Genomic DNA, 27,861 nt, shown 5'->3' on the forward strand with positions numbered 1-27,861 from the left:
CGCAATGTCACGCAGTTCAAAAACATTCAGAAATACAACTGCCTGCTTGTGTCAAGCATTGGTTCTCTGTGCACCATCTACTGCCTCTGTGTTTAAGCGCTGCTCTGAAGGCTAAATAAGGAAGGTTGCCATGGATCCTTCAGTGGCTGAAGATAGTATCTATTTATCCAGACTTCCTTCCCCCACTTCTTCTCCCTTTACATCCTCGGATTCACAATCCGACATATCTCCCTGCCTTGCGATGGGGGCAAGTTGGTTGACATTAGGTCACTTCCTGTTCCCCTTTCTGCCCATGACTGTGACTCCTCTCCTCTCTCCCCCTCCGTACCCTCTTACGTCCTGAGATGACACTTTATGTGGGAGGAGGCCGCTGGGGTCAGTGCCTGTTGGCTGGCATCTGCGCTTTCTGGCACACAGTCCCACTCATCTTGGCATATGGGCGGACTGGAGTTTTGACGGCGTATTTTCTACTGGGCTGGCATCCACGGTGAGAAAAATAACCCATCACATGCAAATTTAACTTTGGGTGTGAAGCTGTGAATTGAAAGGGGGTACTACTCACCACAGGCTGGGCAGGTTTACTGTTCAGATACTTTACTGTCTTCATTGTCAAGCTGGAATTAGAAAAATAATTTCTTCTTTTGCATTTGGACACGACTATGAATGGACCTGCAATGTTTAAATAATGTAAGGCTGGAGTTTTTTAAAGGTAGGATGACGGATCCAGGCTTCCATGTAGGTTTCGTCGAGTGCTTGGGCAGACTGGTGATTGCTTCATGGAACTCAGCCTTTGAGAAGTGTGTGCAGAAGGAATTCCTTGAAAAAGGAAAATCCAGGACCATCTGAGGACGAGATGTTTCATCCCAAGAAGCCAATCTTTAAAAACCTTTCCTGTATGAATTGATCATAAAACAGTGAAATAAATAGACAAGTAAGAACAACAACAAATGAATGAAACTGAGAGACACTTTTCACAGAGGGTCATTTGCAGCATGTTGATTTTAGAGGAATAATACATTGACGCTTTCTTTGACAGTCCATTTGAATTGTAGATTTTGTCGTAGATCCCATTCCTCTCCATCGAACATCTTGGTGTAACACACATCCAAAGAGTCACAGTCAGTTGTTCCATTATGAAGCTGCTTCGGCCTCTGCACCCACTGAGTTATAGTTGATGGTTTTGCAGCTTTTCAATTGACCATTATCATTTTCTCTGCAGGCAGGATCCGGTGTGCATGCAACATGATAAGTGGTGAGTTCATATATAGGGGTTTTACACAGAAGCTATTAATGACCAAGCAAGTGAACCCGATCTGGCTGACAAGCCTTTGCATGTATTCATTGTATATCCATGTGCGCCTGTTGTCAAAAGCTGTTCACTTCAAAAGCTGTTCACTTCAAAAGTCACAAATTATCGGAGATGAAATGTTTCCCTGCGCTAGTTCATGTTTTTCCTACTTGCACATTTTCTTTTAAGTTGCAGTTGTTGCAAATTGTTAACGGTGCATAACGAATGCACTCAAAACAAATCAGTTTGGAGGTTGCAAAAATTTGGCTAACTTCTTGGAAAAACATCACAAAAACAACTGAAATGTCAGATAACTTTAACTTTAATTTTTAAAAAGCTTTGCAAATAACTTTGTCATCAAAAAATGTAAACGCCACCAAACAGCACAACTGGCATGGCTGGAGTCAACCGCAATGTACTGGAGGCAGATCGCTCTCCAAAGCAACAATCAGCCAAACAGTCTGTCGAAATGCTGGATCCTTTCAGTGGCGTTAAAAGAGATTTGCCGTCACACCCGGCAAAAATTGAGGAGACGGATGAGAGAATTTCACAGGCAGAGGAAATCATAACTGCCTGCAGCAAAAGGCTGAGCAGCTGGAGGAAACTCTGGGGATATTCAGCAATAAAGACCAAGGAGGAAGACACTCCAACAGTCAGAGGTGAGTCCTGTTAGATCATACTCTCCGGCCTCTTATGTCTCAGGTCGTATCCCGGCTTCCTCCGGCTGAGCACAGTGAGCTGGATGCTGTCAGCACAATATGTCACTTTTCCTCATTGTGTGCAGGAGAAAATCAAACTGCTTCCACACCAGCGTTTTGCTCCAACAGTAATGACACATCAGCCACATCAGCCTCAGTGGACTAGCCAGCGTCACTTGTGGGTAACATGTCACTCTTTGTTTATTTTCGAATGGAAACATTAGCAGGCTTCCAACAAACACCAAAAGCATTGTTTTACAAAAACCCCTTTCAGAATGAATATTTAGAAAGGCTGGTGTGGATTAGACTCACTATTCTCTAACAGATTCAGAGAGCTATTTCTATGTGTCCACGTAGCTGTGTTATTACGGGAACCTTTTCAAACCAGCTCCCCGATGCTGCATGTCTGATGACAGCTCATATGAAAAATGAGAAGCAAAGCAGATGTCTCATTTCTCTAAAAACGTCACATTTTATGGCATTAATTGAACTTTTGTGTTGCCATACAGGCTTAGAGTTCGTGTGTGGGTGGGTTGGATGTGCATTCCTGGATTGTCTGGGAAACGGAGACAAGAGGGGGAGAGGAAGAAGAAGTGCCGGGTTTGATATTGATCCTCCTGTTGTATGGCTGCATATTGCGCGATTCATTAACTTGCAACAGAGCTTGTGCAAGCGTGGGCATGCACAGATCTGTTTGTCTCCATGGTGCGTGGTCGTGGCTCTGTTACACCGACTGTGCACGTGTGCATTGATAAACCTAATTTTCTGCACAGTATACATCAGCCTTTTTAATTATCTCAAGTGTCTCCGGTGAGGTTATTCTGTATGTGCCTCCATCCTCTGCTGAAATTGGCTTACCCATATGGAAAGCCAATTCCTCTCCACAGGTCTCAGGTTGGAAATGAAAGTCTACAAGTTTCCCAAAATAAAACAAAAATAAATGAATGTGTCCAACTTTAACGCTTGCTCTGTTTTTATTTATTTATTTATTTTTCATCCACAACTGTAACAGGAATCCGCTGCCTCCTCCCCCTCCTGGATCTGTCCACACGTTCATCTGGAAAAAGAGAAGAATAAACCTAAGTGTCTACTCTAATGTAACAATTATCATCCTGTCTTCGTCTGTCATGAAGCTGCACTCCAGCTACGCCTACAGGCCCTCTCTGCATCATCCCATGTGGTAGAGAGAATGGCTCCTCATCCAGGCCCACAGAACTCTGAGCTTCTTCACCAGTTCGCCCACAGCCGTCGAGAGCGAGGTGCGAATTCCCATCAACAGTCATTATCACCCAGATCCTGCTCTGCCTGGCCAGCATATGTGTCAGATGGTTTGTCCATATGCAGAGTGTGAGCAACATGGTGGTCGTTTCGTCGGGGAGAGAGCAGAGGATGGAATAAGGAAAAGTTTTGTTTTTCAGACTTGGGTGAGAGCTGAGAAATACCAGCAAACTGTACATTTTCAATGCTGGGAGTCGGGGCGAGTTACAGAGATAATGCAGTGATATTCTCTGCATTTGAAATGTTTCTGTCAGGAAACCCATTGCTAGCTGTTGTAGGAGCTGTCATGCGATGGTAACGAAGCATAAACATCTCGGCTCGTGATGTCAGCAGCTGTTATGTCCTGGTTTTTTGAAGAAAAGACATTTGGCGGAGAAGGTGGATCTGGTGTGCTGGGTCCATAATTCCCAGCATTATGCTCTCATTTCATTTAAATGGGACCATCATTTAAAAAAAAACCAACATCACATTGTATCAAAGAAAACTTGAAATTATAGACCGAGACCAAAAAAAGCCATTAGGAAAACGTTTACTGAGCTAATAAATCAAATGAGACATAGGACCATTTTCGAGGTAATGGTCTTGGAGTCTGCTGCTTTTATTTATTTATTTATTTACTTTTCCTCGTTTAAAAAACAAAACAAAACAAAACAGCAAGTTACAAGAAATCTATCAACCATAATAGAAATATGGCATTTTTAAATCTGTCACCAAGTCCTCCTCTTATTCAGAATCAGCACAGCCTCAGGTAGTTTTATATGTCCCTTCTGTTCACTGTAATACAGGTTAGTAGCTGATAGAACAAGAAAAAACAGAAAACTATCTCTGTGGTATTGATACTGTAATGACAGCAGTCAAACATGGTGGATGATACTCAAATTAAATATACACAAAGTAAAGCAGCAATGTTTCAAGCAAAAGGCCACACTGATTCAAATCTTACACTAACACATGAGTGTTGTTAACCAAAGTAAGTTTCAAACAGTTTAATTTAATTTATTTGTTCATTAGCATTTACAGGGTTCCAAGAAAGAAATGTCCAGGATGCCATGTAAGTAAGTATTAAAGGAAGAGGTAACAAATCTAACCCGCAGGGAATATCACATTCAAAGTAAATGAAAAGGTCATGTTCAAGGCCAAACACATATAAAGGTCTGTGGAAACATCAGTGCGCTTCACTATTGTCTGACTGGAAGTTGCTATAACATGAAAGTCGATGCGGGTGAAAGAGACAAATGACGTACTTGGACCGATCTTATTTCCACCCGTAGTTGATTTAATTGAAAAAGCACTGATAAACACTGTCAAGCAACAAACCAAAGCCAGCCAGAAATACGACTTCACATAAACGACAATGGTGCTTTGTGCCTGCTGGCTGTAGGGACGAGTTGCCAGATTGCAAACTATCCAGGATGTGCAATGCAGCGCCGTTGCAGAAAACCCTCAGCAATGTCAGAATAGATTATGCGCAGACATTTTCACCATTCAGAAATAAAACCACTGCCGTGAAATCACAGTTTAGAGATGAATTTGTATGCAATGCGCATTCTCGCAAATTGCGTGGCACCTGTGTGAGCAAGCGTTACACATATTCCAGGGAGAGATGTCAAAAAAACAGAAGCAATCATGCCAAACAAATTCAGCTCCGCAGACAGCGAGAACGTATCGGCTGACAGCAGCCGGCTAAACAGCAACAGAGAGCTTCTCACCTGTGACAAACCCCCCGCCAGACCAGGATGCAATCAGCACTATTGATCAGCCACGTGGAATAATGACAAAAGACTGTCTGCCTCTTCAGTTTTTTGTTTTTTTTTGTGCAATTCTACGAAATTACAGCGTGATGCAGTTTCTATTCAAAGCCATCCGTCTGCTTCTCCGTCAGCTGAACTGTTTAAAACCATTCATTCTTGCAGCTGCTTAGAAAATCTTCCACAGTTTTAACATGAGACTAAGATAAAAGATCTGTCCAAACATATGTCGGGGTCCTCGGCCTGAGTCCGACACTTGTCCACATCTCCCCCAGTTATCTTCCGGCACTGACAAACAGTGGGAACAATTTCTGTATGTGCAGCCAAGCTGCTCTAGTCTTAAAATCATGCCGTATTTGGGCCATTGAGTGAAAGTTTGATTGTTGTGAAAATGTTTTGTCGCAACAATGAAACGTTTTGCCTCTTTGGCACGAATGCACTCAGAGCTGGATAGAAAGACACAGCTGTGCCAGTTGATAACCAGCTCGGAAGGACAGTTCACATCAGTCAGATGATGGAAAGATATCCACGGCAAGTTGAACCTGATTCTTAATATAGCTGTCTGATTGCTCCAGCTGTAGCTCCTCTCAGAGCACCGTAACGCCTTTCAACCATATTTTTTTATTTTTAGAAGTTGTTGCCGTTGCTGTTGCTGTTGCCCCACAACAAGAAGGCCGTAGGTTTGATTCCCGGGCCCGAGGCCTTTCTGTGTGGAGTTGGCATGTTCACCCCGTACCTGTGTGGTTTTCCTCCCACCATCCAAACACATCATGTTTGGGTTAACTGGTAACCCTAAACTGTCCGTAGGTCTGCGTGTGAGTGGTTGTTGGTCTCTGTCTGTCTCTGTGTGTTGGCCCTGGTGACCAGTCCAGGATGTACCCCACCCTCACTCAGTGTGGGTGACCCCACAACCCCAAAATGGATTATCGGTAGAAGATTATTAAATGAGTCAACATCATTCGTCATTGCAATAATTAAGTTTGATATATTTACAGCTTCTTTAGCTTGATGTAACAGACCCCTGAACATGTTTTGCCCCCTTGATTCTTTACATAGTTATCGATTTCAATAGTAATTCATCAGAGAATGTTGTGAATCGAGCTATTTCATATACAACTGTACACTATATATTTCATAAACACTGAGTGTATTTATTTCAAAGCTCTTTCCTCGGAGTTGAGCAAAATAGTGTTAACAAGTACTGTACGACACGAGTACACGAGTGTGTGCGTTTCCCCATATGTGAGGTTCCTGGACTGATGAGGACCCTGTGTGCTGCATGAAAGTGGGTCACATCATGGGGGGGGTGGCACTCAGACGGTGCAGGGGCAGAGATGACTGAGAGAGAAGAGGCAGCTTGGGCTGCTTGGACGTCCTTAGACGTACCTATTCATCCATCTTGCTGACAGGAAGTGTGATGAACACGGCTGTTTGCTTTCTCTCTGCCTCTCTCTTTCACCCTCACCTGGGCTCATTGTTTGCAGCTCCTTTGTTATTGTATTATTAGGAAGTACAGCTGATCATCCAGGCCAACGCTGGCGTGCTGATTTCCTTGCTGCCTGTCATTGCAGTCCTGCTCATGCTCCTGAACTTGACACACCGCTCCTCGTCTAAGCTGCTTTCATCTCGCCCCTCCACCCTCTGTGTTCTTCAGCTAATGTTCACATATGTTTGGGTTATGTGAGCAAACGATCTTCCCAGCAGCTGTTTGGGTTCCCTCAGAGACTTTCCCATCAGATATGAATGTATTTACTGTCCTCTTTGATATGAACAAACTGTGTAACTGTGAAGGTGAAAACTATGTTGAGAAGCAATAAGATAATTAAATGTAATCATTTTCTATAAAATACTGGAATGAGAATTATTTTACTGATTACACAGCTGTAAAAAATGTGCATTCACAAACATTGTTCGTTGCCAGGGATATACCAGATATGGCACAGAGAGACAGTGATGCAGAAGTCCGGCTTACTCTAAAGATAGACAGTTCACGCCAGCAAACAGACCGGTCCTTCGCTACCTGACACATAGAAGTCCAGATCTTCGCACGTAAGAGACCAAAATCAGTGGCAACGGTTCGATCCAGCCGACCCCTCTGGGGAAGGAGCACAGGCAGACAGGGAAAAGGCACGGAGCAGGCAAAGATCGAAGACAGGTTGATAAAGCAGGTGTGTTTTCTGGGGCAGAGACGAAGAGGGCTGGTCGGAGGCAGGCGAGGTCAGCAACAAGAGATCAGTTCAGTGACGACAGCTGGGAAGTCTTGCATGGTCCAAAGAACAATGTGGGAGGGTGGAGGTGGAAGTGGGGAGGAGACAGATGGACATGGAGGTAAAGCTCCTCCTTTGGTCGAGGGAAACTCTCTGAAATCCTACCGCACTCTTCATGAGTAGGAGCTGTAATGCACCCAGTGAATTTCCAATCCCCTCCACAACTCAGTAAATTCTTACCATTCTGTATGTGTGAGTGTGTGTGCAGTGGATGGTGTGACAGGCGTTGTCTTTTATATATCCTCTATAGCATCTGCAGCGTATCCATCCCTTAGTTAAGAACATAGAATGGAAAAACGAACGTAGACCCTGAAGCTGGAATATGAAGCAGATCTTAATATCATCTAGCTAGACAGAAAAGCATAAAAACACACACACATACAAACAATCTTAGGAGTTTGACTGTTTTGGGGGTGTTATTTCTTCGTTTGGCCTTTTGAGGTAATTATCTCTGGGAATTGATTCCTCTTAGCAAAGTAGACAAAGTGAAAGATTCGGTGCGAGTGAGTCACAGAGAGGGAAAGAAATGGGAAAGCGTTCCCACAATTGCATCCAGAGTGATCGATGACTCATACGTGGAAGCAGCTGAAGGACTAAGGACTGCATGGTTATTTTTTGTCATTGAAAGAATTTCTTCTCCCCCTGTGGTTCAATTTTCAAAAGTCATGAATAATTCAGTCTAGCAGTTAGTCTGTGTGTGGTGTGTACAGATTAGAGTTGAGGGTTGGGAAGGGAAATAGAAAGTAGGTCTGTGTATCTCCTTCCCTCTCTCTTCTCAGTGTGATCTATGAGGAGCGTGTGAGCGAAACCCCAGGATTGGATTGGTTGTTGAGCGAGTGCGTTTGTGAAATGTATGTGTGCGTGTCCATGCAAAGGATGTGGACATCCGAAGAGGTTTTCATTTTAAATCCTTTAAATTGCAGTTGCAGGTCCGAGCCATGAGATTTTGCAAGTACACGTGTATTTCGTCTTCCTTCTCAAAGTCACTTCATCTGTAATATCTGCCTGCGTGTACTGTGAGGTGTCATGACAACATTCTACAACACGAGAAATAGAAAGTCTTTCAGCAAAAAGAAAAAAAAAATAAAAAATCCAAAACACAAATGCGTTTGCTGGAAAAAATAATGAATCAGTAACCTTTATAGTTGGAGGACTGCCCGTCCACCAAGACATCAGATTTGAATATTCCCGAAATGTCATTTGTGTTGTGGATCAGATAAATGTGCCCATCATGATCAGCAGACAGCAAACGAATGTGCATTTATGCAATGTGTGTTCCCTGACTGATGTCTTGGAAGCATAGACGCTGTCGACATGAGTTTCGGTGGAACACAGAAGCCTACATTTTCTGTAGAGATGAATCAGTTTCACATTTTAGCTCCTTTTCTTAGTTTCTCTGAAACTAACTAATCTGCATTCAGGCACTCGCCAAATGACTGCCAATCAGCAGTGAACATACAAAGTTTCGCCTATTTTCTCACTGTAGACGGTGCTCTCAAAGCAGAAGTGCATCACTGAAGCGTCCTCCCACAGTGACATCACCCGTTTGTTTGTGAGCTGCCATGCTGAAGCCTCCAGTTTGCAATTTGGCCCTCAGCCACTTCTATCTTTTGAAACCGCATTTGGAGGAGAAAGTGGCGCTGAGGAGGCGTGGGGGCTGAATCTGACCTGCTCTGGACTGTGTGGTACAGTCTGTAAATCACGTGGTATCCACGCTCCTAATGCTTTCATGGTCTATCTTAAAAAGGACCATGTTGCGAAGTAAGGTCATTTTCACATAGACTTCAATGCAATCTGAAATCCTCAGTTGTGGTGTCCTTTCCTTCACTTTCCTTCACTTTGGCTTCGCTGGGGTTCTACCACTTTTATAGGAGCAACAAGCCACAGATGAGATTTAACAGATTTGTTACATCAGTGTGTTTCTGCCTGTCTGTAAAGTGACGCCGCCGTCAGCGATGAGTCTTTCCGTGATGTGATCACCTGCTGAGACCTGAAGAGAGGAAGACTGACCTGGAGCTGTCCAGCCTCTAAATGAGGCGCTTGGATCAGGGATCCCGTGTTTTTAAAAACTGCTGCACTCCCTGGCCCCCATCTCTGGCATTTGTGATTTCATTATTACAGCACAGTGGTGCAGTGGTCAGCGCTGTCACCTCACAGCAAGAGGGTTATTAGTTTGAGCCAATCCTCAGTACAATGTATTATTAATGTTATATTCTGTGTATAATGGGATACATCCAAGACAATTCATTGGAACACCGTTTGTTTTAAAAATTGATATCTGACGCAGAAGGCTACCTTCAAACTAGAAAATAGGAGTGCAAATTTGAAACATATTAAAATAACAGCATTATGGGGTTTTAATTCGGCGTAACTGCATTTTTTAAAAGGTCACTCCTCCTGGGAGCCCTTTATTGCATCGCCTGTTTGGTTTGGCCAACACTCTTTCACTCACTCTCCCATTTCTCTTTTAACTTCATTACAGAGGACAGTCGGGGGATTGAGGGAGTTTCACTCAGTGGCCACAAAGATGAGCTCTGGCAACATGATCTAATTTCCTCCCAATGTTACAACCTTTTCTCGTGAGAAATCCATATTACAAAACACTAATTGTGAGTTTTATGTGTATTGAACTCATCGTCTTAACAGCTTTCTGACAGATTTGCTTTGCTTTTTTTTTTTTTCTTTTTTTTTTTTTTAAGGCAGCCTCTTATAATTGAACGGAATCTGTTTCCTGCTGCGAAACATTTAGCCCGGCGTCCATGCGCCGTTGAAATAGCAGCAGATTAACTGACCGTAGGTGAGGTTATCGTCAGTGTGTCACCCTTTTGGCTGCAAACACAGTGACTGGGGTCATTTTGTGCAGCGAGTGATGAGCGCCACACGGCTCTGTTCAGCGTGTCAGGTAGAGTGCCAACAAATCTGCCCTGAAATGCTGAAGGTCATGCTCCTCCAAAATGGTGTTCGAATCAGCGGGTTTGTAAAAGCCGTGTGAGTGTTATTGATTTAATGATGAAGCTGTAGTCTTTTTTGTATTTTGTATTTTTGTATTTTTGTATTTGCCAAAAGTTTGGCTAATTACACCACGAACGGCAGTGATGTAACCGGACGCTGTCACATCTACTTTGTCGATGTGACCTCTTTTTTTACGGACCTAATGGAATAGCAGATAACAGAATAAATATTTTATCTGTAATATTTCACAGTATTCTTATATTTGGTGTCAGTTACACATCATGCTCTTTGAGACTCCAGTTCCTGCTTATGAAAGGTGTTCTTTATTGGTTTGTCAGGCCGCAGCAGAACTGATGCAACAGTTTCACACTTTACTCACATCAACACAGATATATTAAAGTGCTTTGCCTGTCTTTTTATCTTTTTTCAACTCCGTTAGCTGTTTTAATTTATACCTCTCCTTATGTATTGAATGTTGGGTTACTTTATGCAGAAAAATTAGCACAAGCGTTATTTGGTTCAACTCTGAACAAGCTGAACAAGAAAACAAACAAGAAGGAGCGATGTGGATCTGGCCTGCTCTGTACTCTGTCCTGAGTGTGTGGTACATAATACCCCCCTAATGCATATTGGGACCATAATTTAAAAAAATGTATTGATGATGCACTGTGGAATGTTTGAAACTACAGACCATAAACCAATTGGGAAAATGTTTACTGAGCTAACAAGTCATGTAAGAAGCAGGACCATTTTCCCAAAGAGTTCAATAAGCTCTGATGTCTTCCCCCCTCATGGTCATTAGATTCGATGCACGGTTAAGGCACTTCAGCTCTGGCTTCACGTTTCAGCACAGAAGAGAGGAAAATAAAGAAACCAGGACTATTTCAGCTTTCCTTTTTGCTTCGATTGAAGTTACAGTTCGAGGGAGGAATGACATGTCGCAAAGGGCCAGAAGGTGGACTCGAAAGCAACACTTGGGGCTGAGTCTTGAGGGCACGCAAGCTCACAACACTATCCCACCAGCTGGTCTGTTGGTGCTTCATCTTTAGCCGCTAATCTTTATGGGATACGTTTTGAGCTGCTGTTGATTTACTAACATTAATCTCATTACACACAGGCTTTTCTGCAAAATGCAAGTGCATCGTTTCGATAACCATTCCTCAATTACTTTCACTCATTGGACAAATCACCACGGATTTGTGATCGCGTTAACAATGAAGTTAATGAAGATAAGTCCTTCTTCACACAGAGTGCACTCCCAGATTTCTTCCAGCTCCTCTCTGTTTGATTTATATTACTGACACTTTGCCGTTTTCTTTCATTTATTGTCCTCATGTCTGCGTTCCTAAGCTTTTTTTTGTCTCATCTTTTTTTTTTTTTTTTTCTTCCCACATTTAGAAAAGTGCTAAAGTATGAAGGCAAGAGGATTGAAAATGAAGAGCTTTCAGTTTCTGGTGACTCATCCAACGACTCGGTTTTTTCCCCCCTCAGCTGAATCACCCCTGTCCTTTTTTTTACGTGGATGCCCAGCAAAACAGGCTAATTTCTCATCCCCAGTGCTCTCTAGTCATTATATCTCCTCATCACTCTTTTCCCTCTTCATACCTCCCACCCCTTCAGCTACTATGTCCTCTCAAAATCTCTCCAGTGAATGTTTTGAAGTCTGCTGGTCTGTAAACTCAGATAAATGCTTTCAAAGGGGGTCATACAACCCAGTATGCATTTCTGGAGGTCACAGACTGGCCAGATGGTTGGTGTCTGGGCTGGGAGGAGGACATAGCGGCAAAGGCTTTACATGCAACAAGCAGACAGCCTTGTTTTTCCTGCTGCTAGTGAGGGCAGAGAGGAGGGACAGAGGAAAATGACTATTTGGAGCAGCAAAGTCACGGCTTGATTTTAAAATGGGGATAAAAGCATATGAGATCAGATCTCCGCCTATTATCCATAACACTTACCCAAGCAGGGTTGCTGGAGCCAATCCAAGTTGAAGCTGGGCGAAGGGGCAGGGTTCACCCTGGACAGTTCGCCAGGCTATCAGAGGGCTGACATAAAGACACCGAAACCAGACACCAAGTCAGAGTCTTTGGACTGCGTGTAATATTCTCCACAAAAAGTTTGTTCCTACAGGTCGCTGAAGTACACGTGAATCTGATGCATGTTTACCAGAAGAAGCACTTTGCAAATGTGATCTCTTTTTTACACGGCACAAAAAAAGACACAGGGAGGACACGAACACTCCACACAGAAGGGCTGCAGGCCTCAGAAATAAACCTCCAACTTTTTGGCTATGAAACGGCATTGCCACACAGCTAAGTCAAACCTCTGTGTCAAACTTCACCTTCAGCTCAGAAAGTGTAGACTCGCAGACGGGATGATTCATTAAATAGTTTGGTTAGAAGTGGACGAGCAGGTATGCAACCCAGACTGCTGGCACTGGAGACAACAGGATGATACACACAGGCAGCAGATTGACATGTGAACAAGGAGGAAGAAGACCGTGAGCAGGAACAAACGGAGATGAAAAGGGGGAAACGGTTGGTGTTTGGTATTGGCCTCTGTAATGAGGGAACTGGCTTAAGATATGTCAGTGGAAGTAAAAGTACATGACTGAAGACAAGTAAAACAGGTGAGTGAGTTTAGAAAACAAGTCCAGGGCTCGGGGGCGGATGGAAAATGGCAGGCCTGGGGGAAAAGAAAGGGAAAACAGAAACAGTAAGAAATGAGAAGGAGCTGAGGCGTACACCGTGGCTACATATGGCATAAACAAAGGATTAACCGAATTGCAAACAAATGAACCCTCGTTTTGCCTGAAAGAAAAAGCCATCATACTGTCTTGCTTGGACTCCCAGCTGAGGCTGAAGGCAGGACCCGAAAGAGGGAAACAACTTTTCTCACATAAGCAAGGGCTGGCGTGACACTCTGGTGTAACAGCCTGTCAGAAATGTCTTTCACAGTTTTTCCACATTTTCACAAATTATCCCCTTAATTGCCAAAAATTACACATTTACACTTTAGTTTGATACAGAACAAGATAAAATGTTTTTGTTGTTGTTGTTGTTGTTGTGAGCTTTAAAGGTGTCAGCCAAACAGGCAACTTCAAAGTGTTGCCTTTGAGGTTTGTAGTTGATGTGATGTGCCGTATGGCCTTGGTCACAGTGTCCAGCAAGAAATGGAAATGTGCCACCCACGAAAAATTTTAACGAAGCACCAGAATTCACCTCTGTGTATATTCCTAACCCATTAAGACCAGAGCAGTGACTGGTGACCAGTGCTGCAGTGCTCTGGCATTTCTTTCTCTCCCTCTACGTGGCACTGAGTATGAAACAGAAACCAAATGTCTCCTGAGCAGAGCAGCTATCAGCTCATTTCTTTCTCAGGACATGTTTTTCATGTGCCGTGTACAAGATAAGCCGCATGAAGAGATGCCAAAATATGATAGTCGATCATTATTGCTGTCATCGTGGGATGGTAGCTGTCACATTGGTCTATTGAGTTCTTTCGAAATATTGCTGTGTAAAGAGCTCGATGCAGTCCAGCACAAGAAAACACTTACAAACAGACCAAAAGCCTTTCATCTCATTTGACAACACATACACAGCAAATACCTGGTCTTCATTCTTTTCTCATATATGCATCCACCAGAAATGCTTGCGCTGTGTTGACAGTAATTGCATTATTGTCTTTGGAGTACTGAACTGTGCGACGGGCCTATTAAATCTAGGATAGGATCTTTATTTTTCCGCGTAAACAAGCGTCATTTTAGCGGCCTAAACATGCCCCAAAATTCGCCGCACTTGGCCAACACATCACATCTGGTGTGAAGATTTTGATATTTTATGCATCACAGGAACGCAAGTCACAAATTGCCTCAATTGCACCACATTGAAAATGAAGAAAGTCGAGCATTTCACTCAAGATTGGCGTAGATGAATGAAAATGAACAATAAAATGCCGTTATCCGATACCCGAACTCCAGCAGGAAGTTGTTATTTTGATGCCAGGGACGCAGGCTGAGCAGGGTCTATTGAAGGCCGTCACCGTAAAGACAAAGTATACACTTAATCTGTGACCTTGTTGAAAAAAATCAAGTGCTCATTGTGCACTAAAAGCAGGTTCAATGTATTAAGGTTTTAATCTCTTCATTTGAAACAAGTCACTGCCAGACACTTACTCGTTTTATTCTGTTGCGGGTTTTGTTGATGATGTTAAGGGTTGAGCCAAGACAGTGGGGGTAAAAAAAATCATTGGCTCAGGCAGTTACATCTGGGGCATGCTGCCATTTTCAGGAGCTAGCAGGTTAAAAATCATTTTAATGTGATCTTTAAGTACTTGCTCTTGAACTTTTGATAGAGGCAAAGTTGGAACAAGACACCTACTGAGCCTTCTCACCGACATATATACTTCAGATAAGTGAAATTCTCAGGTGGGATGTTGGAAACTGCTCCTGTTGGCTGTCGTTGATTGGAAGGGTTTTTGAACAAATGCTCAGCCTGCTCCTTTGTCTTGCTCCTTTGTCTGTTGTTGCACAGCTACATTTTGCTTTCTGCCATTTGTATCCTTGTACATCTCATCTGGCTTTGAATACTGACCACATGGGAAAGCTGTCTAAATGCAAACTATCACCTTTAAAGAAAAATCAAACCACAGAAGCAAATATATTTGTTCAAAAAGCGAAACACCATTCTCATCCAGTGCAGGTGGGTTGACTCTATTATGCTGAGCTGATGAGCAATATGGATAATTTCAATGACAATCAGTTTTTGGAGTGCTTACCAGGTGTCTCATTGTGCCTCCGCTGGCTATTATTCAGCGCTAAATGCATTCCCTCAGATTCGGGAATGATGAAAAGAGTGATGGGTCAATTTTTCTCCATCATCCTGTAATTGTATCCAGAAGAACTCCCCTGCTGTGACTGTCCTCTTCTTGATTGTACAGAATGAGTCACCACCAGGGCAGCATGACACCGTCGTGGTTAGCACTGTTGCTTCACAGCAAGAAGGTTGTAGCTTCAGTTCCCAGTGTGGGGCCTTTCTGTGTGGAGTTTGCATGTTCTCCCTGTACCTGTGTGGGTTTCCTCCCACCGTCCAGATACATCACGTTTGGTTTAACTGGTGACTCTAAATTGTCCGTTGTACTGAGTGTGAGTGTGAGAGGTTGTTGGTCTCTGTCTGTCTCTGTGTGTTGGTCCTGTGATGGACTGGTGACCTGTCCAGGGTGACCCCGCCCTCACCCAGTTTGGCTCCAGCATCCCCCGCGACCCAGAAACTGAAAATCAGTAGAGGATGGATGGATGGAGTCACGACCCTGGGGCTCCCCTGACTGCCCACAGCACAACACATAAAATATTCTGCTACAGGTGACATTTAGGAGAAGGGATATCTTTTTTTTTTTTTTTTTTTAATCATTCTGTTTTCTTCATCTATCTATCAGTTGTTCTCATTAGAGCATCAATAAAGCCATCAGGAAATCAATAGTGTGGTTAAATAAGATTACATTTCCCCTAAAGTTCCTGAGTAATGCATGCTGACATTGCTGGTGTCAGACACACAGATCAGGGCCCCGAGGGAAGAGAGTTTTTTCTGAAAGTCCCCCCTTTCTCTTTCTCTCACATACACAGTTGGTTTTTAAGCGGCTTAGCGATCTGCCTGATCAAGTTTCAAAATTCATAAGTGTTATTAAAGCAGCACAGATTTTTCATCTTGCAGTGCTTGAATTTGGGGAGGATTTTGTGAGTAATGTTATGCACTTTTTCTATACAATTATGAGGTCAAAAAATAAGGTAGAAGAAAAGCTGCACTAACCAAAAAAATTTTCAGTCATAGTGCCTAAATATCTTTACTCACAGAAAATGAGAAATCCAGACCCACAGTTTACAGTCCAAACTCTTCACTCCCCAAGAAATAGATTTAAGGTGAAAACCTCCATTGATTTTATGTCAGTCTTCTGACATGAGCTTCATGTGACTTTGAATTGAGGATAGATAATCCTCGCTCAATCATAGGCCTTATTTTTGCATTATGCCTTGGACTTGTGAACTGGGTAGTCCAGCATCCTATTTCAAGGCACCTCCAACACAGCTCAGATTACTTTTATACCTGCTCTTCATTAGTGCTCGTGATGTGCTCGCCTATTTGACAGCTAAAGGAAGACGCACATAAACCAAAGATACTCACATGACGTGTCCACAAGATACAAAGAAAAGCAATCCTTGTTTTCTTCCAATGTGAGTTCCCAGATAGCAAGACACATCTGGCCCATACTTGGACTGCATTATTGTGTTTCTTAAGCCCCAGTAAAATACAACAGCTGGAGTCAAGCGAGTTTTATTCTCTCTCTCAGTGAGAGGACAGTTTCACCCGTTCAGTACGAATTTGCCTGAAGTGGGCGAAATGCTTATTCATTAAGCTCCAATAATAAAAAATAATTACAACAACTGAATTAGCTAATAAGTTGATTAACGTATGCGTTTCCAGCCATTTTTAAGCAACATAAAGATTTTTCAAATGAAAATAAATACCCTGAAAATTTTTTTTGGTTGCATACAACTCAGCTTCGATTTGATTTCAAAAAGCGTCTCTTTTAAACATCAAAAGATGTGGGATTGGATAACATCCTGCGCTAATTTCTCCTCACTGGCTCCCAGCAAAATTCTTCCTCAAACATACAAAGCTCTTAATGACAAAGCTCCGTCATATCTTAGAGAACTCACAGTTCCTTACTGTCCCAGGAGGTCTCTTCGCTCTCTGGATGGAGGTTTACTTGTGGTTCCTGGAGTCTCAAAGAATAAATTGAGAAGCAGATCCTTCAGTTATCAGGCTCCTTTTCGATGGAACCAACTCCCAGCAAAAACCTCATAAACCCTCCCTGTAGCTGCCAGTAGCATCTTAATCACTAAATCAATAGTTAATATACAAGTACTGATTCATGTGGCTTTAACACGCAGATTTGAGATTGATATTGCTCTCATTCATTTCCATTGTTGGATGGAACACAAATAAACGGATTCTTTAAACTGTTGAAATATCTCTGTGAGGGAGCACCTAAATCCAGGGTATCACTGAATATGCTCACCCGTCATATATGAGATGGCCAACACAGATCAAACCAGGCTTAGTTTGTGCGATATGCTGTGCTGTGCGCTCTGAGCACTAAATATAATCCTTCCCTCTATTTCCGCCTTCTCAAAACAAAAGGTCAAACAGTAATAATGGCTCAGTTACTCCATGCTACCCGCTCGTGTCTGAGGCACAGGTTGGCCTGTGCCGAAGGTGGCGGTAATGATGATCATGCTCTGTTGCAGGTCCACTGTGACCCACTGCCAGTTTCTTGTAATGCTATCAGTCTGATTTGCTTTGAAAGGGCACAGGTGGGTTTCACATACAAGCTATTCTTGTCCGTGGCAAATGTATTTAAACGTGTTATCAACAACACTCCAATGGCACGATGATTGACACAACTGCATCAAATCTCATATTGTTCTTATTTTTGCCCACCTAATTTATTTTATTGTTAACTTTTTGCGTGTATTGTGAAATTTTCGGTGACATCTTCCCTTGGTTCCTCTTAAAGGATATTTGCACTCTATCCTCAAGCAGGAGGACTAAAAAAACAAACGCAGACGGCTTAAAAATTGTCAATCACTTACTACAAACCAAATGCATAAAAAAATATATGAATGCAACATATATCTTTTGTGTAGTAAAAACCTAATTCAGTATTTTTTTTGGTCTCCATGATCCAGATTTCCTTATCAGTGACATTCACTGATTCTCGGGGCCGTCAGAGACATGCCCTAGAGTTACTGTGCATGTGTGTGTGTGTGTGTACAGTGTTGCATGTAAGCTATTGAATATTCATATGTATGTGAGCTTTTTTACTTGTATGTGAGTGATTCAGTTGTGTACGGGAAACATTTCATTAGTTTTTATGAAACTTTTTCAGTTTTATATGTGGGGAGGTTTCAGTATAATGTATCATGGGAATATGAGCTTAATTTCTTGTACATATCTGCATTGTGATTCAAGATAATGTCCCTGTGATCCACTTATACCATACGCAGAAGCAGCTATTGGTTACTTTTGGTTTAGAGGTCGGTGGACTGGTCACCTGGAGGGTCGAATCCCAGAGAGCCGGAAACTTTGGGGTATTGTCTCCAGGCTGTGGCCTCACATTTAACAGGCTACTGGGAGAATCCAAATTGTGAGGATGGAGAATGTGCTGCAGTAGCAAAGTAGTCTTTTCCCAAGTTGTGTTTTGACGATTCACAGTCGCCTCAGGCTGATAAACACACAAAATCCCTAAGATCATTAGTGGCCAAATAGAACCAGTGTGTGTTCAGAATTTGACTTGGTCCTATGAAGCTGTCTACAAAAATTCATCTCTCAGGACAAGATTTGCTGTTTCTCTGATGTGCAATATAAACTGACTTGGCCTTTAGAGGCTCACTGACCATTTAATCTCTCTTCCATTTTAACAGGAATATTTATTTATGATTTGTTTACTTTACTATTAAAAGGTCAGTGGATATCAGGGGACAGCAAGAGCACATAGTTTATATCCTATTCCCTTTTCTGTTTTAAAAACACTTACAGCTAAGATTTCTAGTGTTTTCACAGCTTGTTGGGAAAACAATGAAATATAAATCCTATTCTTCTATCGTCTATTTATAGTTTTCACAACCAGGATGCATTGTTAAATAGTTCTGAAATGACATAACTGAGCAGAGCGAAACAGCGTTCTTGGACCTTTTCTCGCTTTACAATGAGATGATCTGAAACAGCACTTGTAACCATAAATAAACAGCATTACGCGCACAGCTTTAATGGGCATGTGGAGAAACAGCTTGATTAAAGTACCAAGGAGCAAAGGGAACCAAAGTAAATGGGATTAAATGTAATTACGAGAACAGTTGGATCAGACAGGCTGAATCAAGTCAAACTAACCAAATCACAAAGACAATGGTGTAGATCAGCACTTCTATATTTTATTATTGTGCACACAGCAGTCATTTGCATTGAATAAATATCACTCAATAACAGAGCGCCAAAATCTACTAAATACATCCTGAGCATTCCACAAAGTGATTTTTCCCAAATCTGGGATTGAAACAGCATCACACAGCGTGTGAATCAGTCAGTGCACAGCACCTTCAGCATGCTACAACAGTGCTTTTCCTCCCTGAAATCTAATCAGGAAAACAAAAGCATAACTTGGATTACATGTAATATGTATATATTTGTTTGCATTTTCCTGTTCCCTTCAATGAAAAGCATCTTCAATTTAAAAATCATAAATATATGCTTACATAAGAAATAATACAGACTACATGACAGACGGTCAACAGTGGGGTGTGAAAGGTTGTAAGCTTAGAGGTGTTGGACGTGCCATCCTCCCTTTGCATGTTACATCTGATTAATTTTGGTTTTACACAGCTTTGTACAGTATTAGGGTGCGTCAAGGAGAGCAGGCAAAGAACAGAGTTAATGGGACACCTACTGGACCATTGGCAGCGCTGCATTCATAAATTCAGTCTTTTGAGTGCACAGGCACAGTTTTAAACCAGCTAGGTCGCCATTCTGTGAGCAGCTAATGGCATCGGTCAAGAAATAAATGTGTTCATTGACATCATACAGATAATTTACAGAAGTCTAAGGATTAGCTGTCTGTCCTGTCCATGCATGAACGGCCCAAGTTGCACACTGTCAGATCAACCAAGTGAAACGTGCAGCTATATTGAATTAGACCTCTGATCCTTTAATACATGAAATTTTATCCACTCTACAGCGAATGCCTTTATTATTACAGAGACCACAAAAGAGAAAAAGAAAAAGAGCTTGAGAGGGTATGAATTTTGGTTGTGAAGATACATTTGAGGGATAGTATTGTCTTGACTCCTTAATTAAGAATCATCATCAGAAAGACAAATTAAGACTCAAGTCAATAACATACTACAGATTTCAGAATGAATGACAGCAGACACTACAGCCGGTTAAGAGCCCCCTTACCTGTACAGACAATGTAACCTTTTCATTTGAGATGTGTTTATGAGGTAAAAAATACATTTAGCAGAAATGGCTGATTGGGGTAAAGGGCATTTCTCAACACTCCTTTTTAAGTGCTAAAGCTGGGTGTACTGAATGAAACCGGAGAGTGGCTTATTAGTAAACCGCCTCGTCGTTTACTTTATGGGTATTGTGTGGACATTTTATCGAGAAAAGATCATCCTTCTGCGCATATCAGTGTGTGTCCACACTGCCTGTAATCACAGTAAGAGAGACAATAAAAAGAGAGCATCTTTTGCTCCTTTAAATACAACAATAAGCTTCCATGGGTACTAACTTGAATGAGCAGGACAATCTAATACTTCATAAACCTGGTCAGTGGAAACAGAATCTTAAAGCTCATGAAACCAGAATGAAATGAAATTATGAGTCATTACGCTGAGATCATATTTCATCAATCAAGAAATGTAGATTGTATCTCTGGAGTAATCTTGATCATTTCAGTTCCTGTTTTTATAGGTATGGCCAGGATCTTGTGTTAGGTTAGTGATTGAGCAGGTTGTATTAAGCTGGATGTGGTCTGTATTGACCTCATCCATCTGCCTCCCAGGCTTCTCTTGCTTTTTTCCATTTTTCCTACCAAACTCTGCAGTAATTTCAGCGAGCGTCTTGCCTTTAGTCTCAGGTAAGGTGAGCCCAAAAAACAGAGCAGACACCAAACACACAGCCAGGAAAGGCAGGAAGCAGAAGTCCCCTAAGGCGCTGACAAGGAACGGGAAAAGCATTCCTACCAAGAACAGGCTGATCCACATAAGTGAGCCTGCGACCATGTATGCTGCCGGACGAGCTGCTTGGTCAAAGATCTCTGCCGGCAAGATCCCCGTCACTCCTGCGGGGCCCAAGCCAAAACTAAGGATGTAGGCGAAAACACACGCCATGCTGAGGTAGGGCATCCCTGCCACCCCAAGGCTCTGGAGGTTGAGAGCTACAGTGAAGACTACAGTCCAGCAAGACATAAGAATGTACCCACGAACGAGAATGTACCTGCGCCCCACACGTTCAATCAGGAGATTACTTAGTATGGAGGCAGTTAGCTCAGATGCCCCCGTGCCAATGGCAGCATACTGGACTTTGTCTGGAGGGATCCCTGCTTTGAGAAAGATGGAAGAAGCATAGAAGTAAATTGAGTCATTGCCACAGAGCATCATAGCACTACTGGCAAACATGACTGTTCGGAGCTGAGCTCGCAGGTCACGATCCTTAAAAAGGGACCAGGGTGTCTTGGCAGAAGCTGCATATCCCGAATTTAAGGCTGCTGCTTGTTGCTGCTGCTGCTCCTGCAGCATCTCCTCCATCTCCAAAACCGGAGCCTCCCCACCACGCAGTCTCCCAAGTGCCCGGACACATGCATCCCTGTCTCCCCGGTCAATGAGGAGGTATCTGGGGCTTTCAGGGAACCAGGGAAGGGTAAGCAGCTGGATCAGCCCTGGCACAGCATTACTGGCTAGTAAGTAGGGCCAAAGAGGCTCTGATCCCAACAGCTCAGTAAGTCCCACAACCTGACCCAAGAAAATCCCAAATGCAGTGAAAACAGCAGAGGAAAAAGCCACAGCCCCCCTGAGGTGTTTGGGGGCACTCTCCCCAAAATACATAGGCTGGATGTTCATACTTACTCCCGAGTTCATCCCAACCAGAAACCGGGCAAGGATGATCATCTCAAATGATTTTGCCAGCTGGCATGTTAGTACGAGCACGGCGCCAACAAACAGGAAAGAGTTGTTCAGAAGCAGTGAGTTCTTCCTCCCGCTGTGGACTGCCATAGGCCCAGCGAGAAGTGCACCAACCAGACCCCCCAGTGAGAAGGCTGATACAACAAGAGTCCACAATACAGTGACCTGTGGATTTTCCAAATGTGTGCCCCAGCGCTGCACGTAGGTATCATTGATGAAGGCCTGGATGTAGCTGGTAGGAGCGTTGATGATGGAGATGTTGTAGCCATACTGGAAGGTGCCTCCAATGGCTGCAGAGCACACAGTCAGAGCAAGGATCCTGGCACTGCCTGGGCCTCTGCTGGGTTCCTCTGCATCAGCAGCATTTGCGTTCATCTTTAGCCAAGATGTTCAGAGTCCTACAGCACTCGATCGCGTATTTATTACCTGAGGACGAATTGATGAATAAATTATGGCTCGTACAGAAAGTTTTCTCTCTGAGCATTGTGCCTTCAGCATATGAAAGTCAGATCAACTTCCTGTATTACCGGCGTCACTGCAAAACGAACTGTATGTCCTCAGTAAGACCTGACAGGCAATGTGGAACAAGTGAGCCCATAAGTAGTTTTTTTTTATGTAAAATCAGTGTGAAAATAAAATCTATAGATTTTTAATATAATATAACTTATTTCAGTTAAAACCAAGTGACAGCATATATCTTAGTAAACGTACATGTGTCAAAGATTCTGATTCATTAATGTAAAAATTACTTGTCACTTGTCTAAATGTCTGAAAACATGAAACGGCTGATTAATATATTTTTGTAACTATTAGATTTGTGGGATATATATTGTTAAACTTTAATACATATTTCTTTAATCTTAGCGGTAGTGCATTTTTTATTCATTCATAGTCACGTTCACATGTAAATATTACGCCAATGAGCGAACCCTTTCATTGAATGTAGAAGATGTTGGTTGTTGCAGTTGTTATTCCCAACTCTATTATCCAGAATGACTTTGCGTTGAATGCCCACACCTATCAGTGTTTAAGACGGCAGTGTGTAAAACACTGGACAGTGTTTTCGTTTTTGTTTTCAGATATTATCGCTCAATAACTAATATATATTTAAGCATTTAACCCCCTCAGCTGTGATATAATGAGCGTATACCACGGCCTTAAGTGATGTATTGCTTTTATAAAACGGTTACCAATAATGAAAATATATAAGAGGATTACACTATCTATTTAATGTCATTTTTAATTAATCAGAAATAGATATTATCTTTTCCTTGTTTTTTTTTTTTTTGTTTTTTTTGGAAGAAAGTCACTGTTCAGTTCACTCTCCTGTTGTCAACCCTACATGGAGGTGGAAATTATCCATAAACATGTGAATTCAACTAATTTAGTCTAATTGTTAATGTCGTCAAAAACAGCATAATGATGTGCTGTGAAAAGGCTTTAGAATAGTAGCTGTGATATTCGCTCATTATATCAATCAATCAGATTGCAAGATTTCACCTTTCCGTTTTATAAAACGAGAAGGACCTGACAGACAACTCTGAGGGTATAATTTCTTCTATTACATGTCACTTCCTTTATACGTCAGATGTTGTTATTGGTTGATAGGAAGCTTATAGTATTACATCATCTCTCTGCGACTGTAACTGCCGCGAGTAGGCGATAAAATGTAAGTAAACGACACCGTTTTAATCTCTCTCTTATGCGTATCTATAGCTAACATTTGGAACCACCACGAGAGCAGAGTGGGAAAAGTACAAAGTTTTGGTTTAAAACAACAACACACCGGTAGACCAGCACAGCATAATAAACCAGTATTAGCTCATTAGCTAATCGCAATGCTAATGCTTTGAAGGAGCGTCATTCATTGTGCAGCAAAACCGCCTAATTTGTGTTTAATAAACGGCTCCATTTTATTAATTGGGGAGTGCTTGTAAACTGCAGGCTTATTCGCGGTATTCTGTACATTGATAGCTGTGAATTTTGAATGTCAGGCACTAATTTGTATGGTTACTCATTAACAAGCAGTCAGCTCTTCCCTTTAATGTTACTCAAATTTCTGCAAAAATCGGATCTAATAGATAACTAATTCTGGCTTCTTGTACAAGAGTCTGGTTTAAAAACTGTGACAACCAAAGCCTCTAAGTTTGACTGTTGTTTGTTTACTACTTCTCCAACAGGGCGCCCTCCCCAACAAAGAGAAAGGAGGAGGACAAGAGTAAACAACGAGTTAAGGAGAAATCTGGGACCACAAAAGAAGGGACTGATAAAGACCGTGGCCGGGAAAAGAACCGCTCACGCCGCAGTGCTTCCAGTGGGAGTAGCAGGTCAGGAGCTAGGTTGTTGTTGTTTTTTTGTTTTTTTTTACCATGTTGTTAGTTAGTGTCATTTTCAGGTGAAGAAGAGAGACATCTAAACGAGTTCTGAATGTTTCTCAGTCATTACCGAGTCGGGTTGTCCTTGATATTTCTACACTACATGCTGGTTCAGCCACTTGCTCCTTTTCTAAAACCTGCTGTTGTTTAGGTCGAGCTCCAGCTCCAGCAGCAGCTCAGGGTCCAGTTCAGGCTCCTCCAGCGGCTCCAGCTCCTCTGCCTCCAGCCACTCAGGCTCGTCCAGCTCCCGCTCCTCTTCCTCTTCCTCCTCATCCTCCTCGCCGAGCCCCAGCCGCCAGCGCCACAACAACAGACGACGCTCGCGGTCAAAGTATGGAATGGGCCTTAGTTAAAACCTGTTTCTTTTTGAATAAATGAAGATCATCAGATTTTATTTCCTCTTCCAACACCGATAATAACTGCATGGTAAATGTCACTATAGGTCAAAATCAGCAAAGAAGGATGACAGAGACCGACGACGCAGGAGCCCTACACCAAAACCTACCAAGGTCTACCTGGGCCGGCTGACAAGAAACGTCATCAAGGTCAGTGCTAATCCATGTTTCTGGGCATGTGGGACATCTGTAGATCTGTTGATTATGATCTTTAAATAATGGAAATATGCCAATTTCTGGCTTTCTGTTTCTGTTTGAAAGCTATCTGAAACTTTCCTCGTGGTGTAAACTGCCAACTAACTAGAAATTTCTATTCTATAGAAATTCTATTCTATATGTTGTTAAAAAAAAAAAAACATTCTGCATGTCTCTGCCAATTCCTTTAAATTTATGATGTAGACAATAGTGCAAATGTCCAAATGTTTTATTTTGCGCCTTTGCAGGAACACATCCAGGAGATTTTCTCCACCTATGGAAAAATAAAGATGATCGACATGCCCATGAACCGCATCCACCCTCACCTGTCCAAAGGCTATGCCTACGTGGAGTTTGAAACACCCGAGGAGGCGGAGAAGGCTCTGAAACACATGGATGGAGGTTAGAAGATGTGGTGGAACATGAGCAGAATGTCAAAAGACCTATGTTCTGACACTGGAGTGGTTCTTCTACTAATGTGATGAAATGGACACATAGATTTGACATGATTTTTCTCTCTTCAGGGCAGATTGACGGTCAGGAGATCACAGTCACAGCTGTGCTGACTCCCACTGTGCGCCCTCCCCCTCGCCGGCTCTCACCCCCCCGTAGGATGCCTCCACCCCCTCCGATGTGGCGGCGCACTCCACCTCGAATGAGAAGAAGGTAAGAAAGAACCACAGTGCTTGATTTAGGAATCAAAAAATGTAGATCTTACAGCTGATAGAATCTCTGGAGTCAAAGTTTATTGCTGTGGCACAAGACCTCCCTTTTAACACTCTAATTCTCGGTCTCTGCCTTTTTACTGTCTCTTATAGATCTCGGTCTCCACGGCGACGCTCCCCTGTGCGGCGCAGGTCACGATCCCCCGGCCGCCGCCGTCACCGGTCACGTTCCAGTTCCAACTCCTCCCGCTAGTGAATACGTACCACCCCAAACCCTCTGGATCTCTTCCTCTACTGTGTCCTTTTGATCAGTGTCAGTGTGACCATCCAAACATGAAAGAAAGAGTTTTCTAGTTAACCAACACCCTCTGAATGATGAGAGCATGGGCATCAAATTCATTACTATGTCACTCAGTAGACTGTTTTATTCAGTGTTTCATGCTAATGTTAGAGCTTCCACTGTATTCATTGGGAAGCAAACTATATTTGAAAAGGGTAAATGATGATAGTCATCTTAATAAGTTACACACACACACACACACATATATATAAACACAAACTCTAGAGTGTCAGCGTACAATAAATGAAATAAATATAAGGTGCTAATAACAATTTATGTGCATTCAGAATATGTGAAGTTAATATTAACACATAAATTAACAGACCCTTGAGGTTTTTCGTTACTATGACTAAGATCCATACAGACTGAATGTAGAAATACATTTCAGAGCTTCTGCTGGAGAAAATTACAGACTATTTAGTAGTAAGTGACAGCAAGTTTTGTTTTTGTTTTGTTTTTTCAAATTTATGTGATGGCATACAATTCATCTGCAGTGAGCCAGCATGGGTTGATCTATGCTAATTTGTAGATGTATGACAAGCCTCACTGATGAGGGCTAGTGCAAATATATCATTGTAGATTCACCTAAAACCTTTTATTGTGTTGTAAACAGAAGCGGACACTGTAGTTAGCTGGGTTAGCTTTTATGCAAATTTGGCACAAATATCATGAAAATCTACAAAGTAAAAAACTAATTTGCACATTTCCACCCAATACTGTTGTTGTTGTGCGTGAGGCACACAAAGTCTATCCTTAAACCTGAGCAGAGGATGATGTTAATGCAGTTATAGGGATGGAAAATTGTTGTTGTCACCATCACATTCTGCAGTCATGTTAGCATGGAGTAAATCTTCTACTGGATGAACATGTGTGACTCTCATGTCAGTGCTCTCATCGCTGAGCCACTAAAACATTCTGAAAACGGTCCTGCTGTACAACATGTCAACTGTTCTCTGAAATCGTTCTGGCAGGGCGGAGATGTTCACGTTCAATGCCGCTCTCTGCTATTTTAATACATTTAGGATTTTAACTTGTGCTGCTGGTTTTAATTGAAGCATATAGAAATACTGAGGTTTAAAGCCGTACTCTGGCCTTTCACATCAGGAGCGAAGTGTCTTGCAGTGAAAGGCAGTCTGGTGACTCCCATACATGTAATAACACACCTGTGTAATTTACTGTAAGATGTCTTAGCAGAGTTACAGTAAATCATAATGGCAGCTATACATGCAGTATAATCAGAAAAAGTACAGTTAGTGATTGTCCATTTTAATCAAAGTTCATAAATGAGAGAAAAGAGCTCAGACGGTCACTTTCTCTTCCTTTTCCCACTCACTTCTATTTAATGTTGCGCGGTGAACTCCTGATCCACATCTGTGGGGTCAGCTTTGGGGTGACAGTTTCTTCAGTTGTGGAGTGTTGGTGTGTGTGTTCGTGTTTTTCATTTTATATCGGTGGCTCGAGTGTACCGTCTGACTTGCGGTGTCACAATAAAGGTAATTGTTTGAACTTAAAAAATACAAATCTGAGTAATTGGTTTCATTTGATTTTTATGGTTAAGACACATCATACCAAGTACACCTGAGTATTTAAAGCATTTCTGTCTTTTGGGCGACGCTGTAAACTCTTGACTACGAGGCGTTTTTTTTTTTAAGCTAACCATGATCAGGTAAATGAACTGTTGATTGTGTGACGATAATCACAGTAAAACCTGCGGTCGAGTGTTTGTCCAGTCTTTGTGTTTCAGTGATTGTCACTACATCACACTGTGGCACATGAACCTAGTTTTTTTTAATGGACAGTTGAGCAGCCAACCAGAACTACAGCTGGTCCCTGTTTCCCAGAGATAAAGGTATGTGTTTGTGTGTGCCAGTGCCCTCATGTAGACAAAAGAGTTTTGTGCAGTCCAGAGCTTCATTCTTGAGTAGCTGA

At 42.3% G+C, this 27,861-nt stretch overlaps 1 protein-coding gene and 1 pseudogene across 1 annotated transcript; one reads left to right on the forward strand and one right to left on the reverse strand.

The window, feature by feature from the left end:
- Positions 1–19,278: 19,278 nt before the first annotated feature.
- LOC115060327 (solute carrier family 2, facilitated glucose transporter member 11 pseudogene) lies at positions 19,279–22,451 on the reverse strand (annotated as a pseudogene).
- Positions 22,452–23,586: 1,135 nt separating this feature from the next.
- LOC115060335 (RNA-binding protein with serine-rich domain 1-like) lies at positions 23,587–27,543 on the forward strand. Its single transcript, XM_029528227.1, has 7 exons — positions 23,587–23,631; positions 24,143–24,289; positions 24,489–24,668; positions 24,780–24,882; positions 25,176–25,329; positions 25,452–25,593; positions 25,746–27,543. Coding segments are annotated over exons 1-7 (828 nt in total). The 5' UTR covers positions 23,587–23,629; the 3' UTR covers positions 25,846–27,543.
- The last annotated feature ends 318 nt before the right edge of the window (positions 27,544–27,861 follow it).

The sequence above is a fragment of the Echeneis naucrates genome, chromosome 19 (assembly GCF_900963305.1).
Source record: "Echeneis naucrates chromosome 19, fEcheNa1.1, whole genome shotgun sequence".
Taxonomy (NCBI): Eukaryota; Metazoa; Chordata; class Actinopteri; order Carangiformes; family Echeneidae; genus Echeneis; species Echeneis naucrates.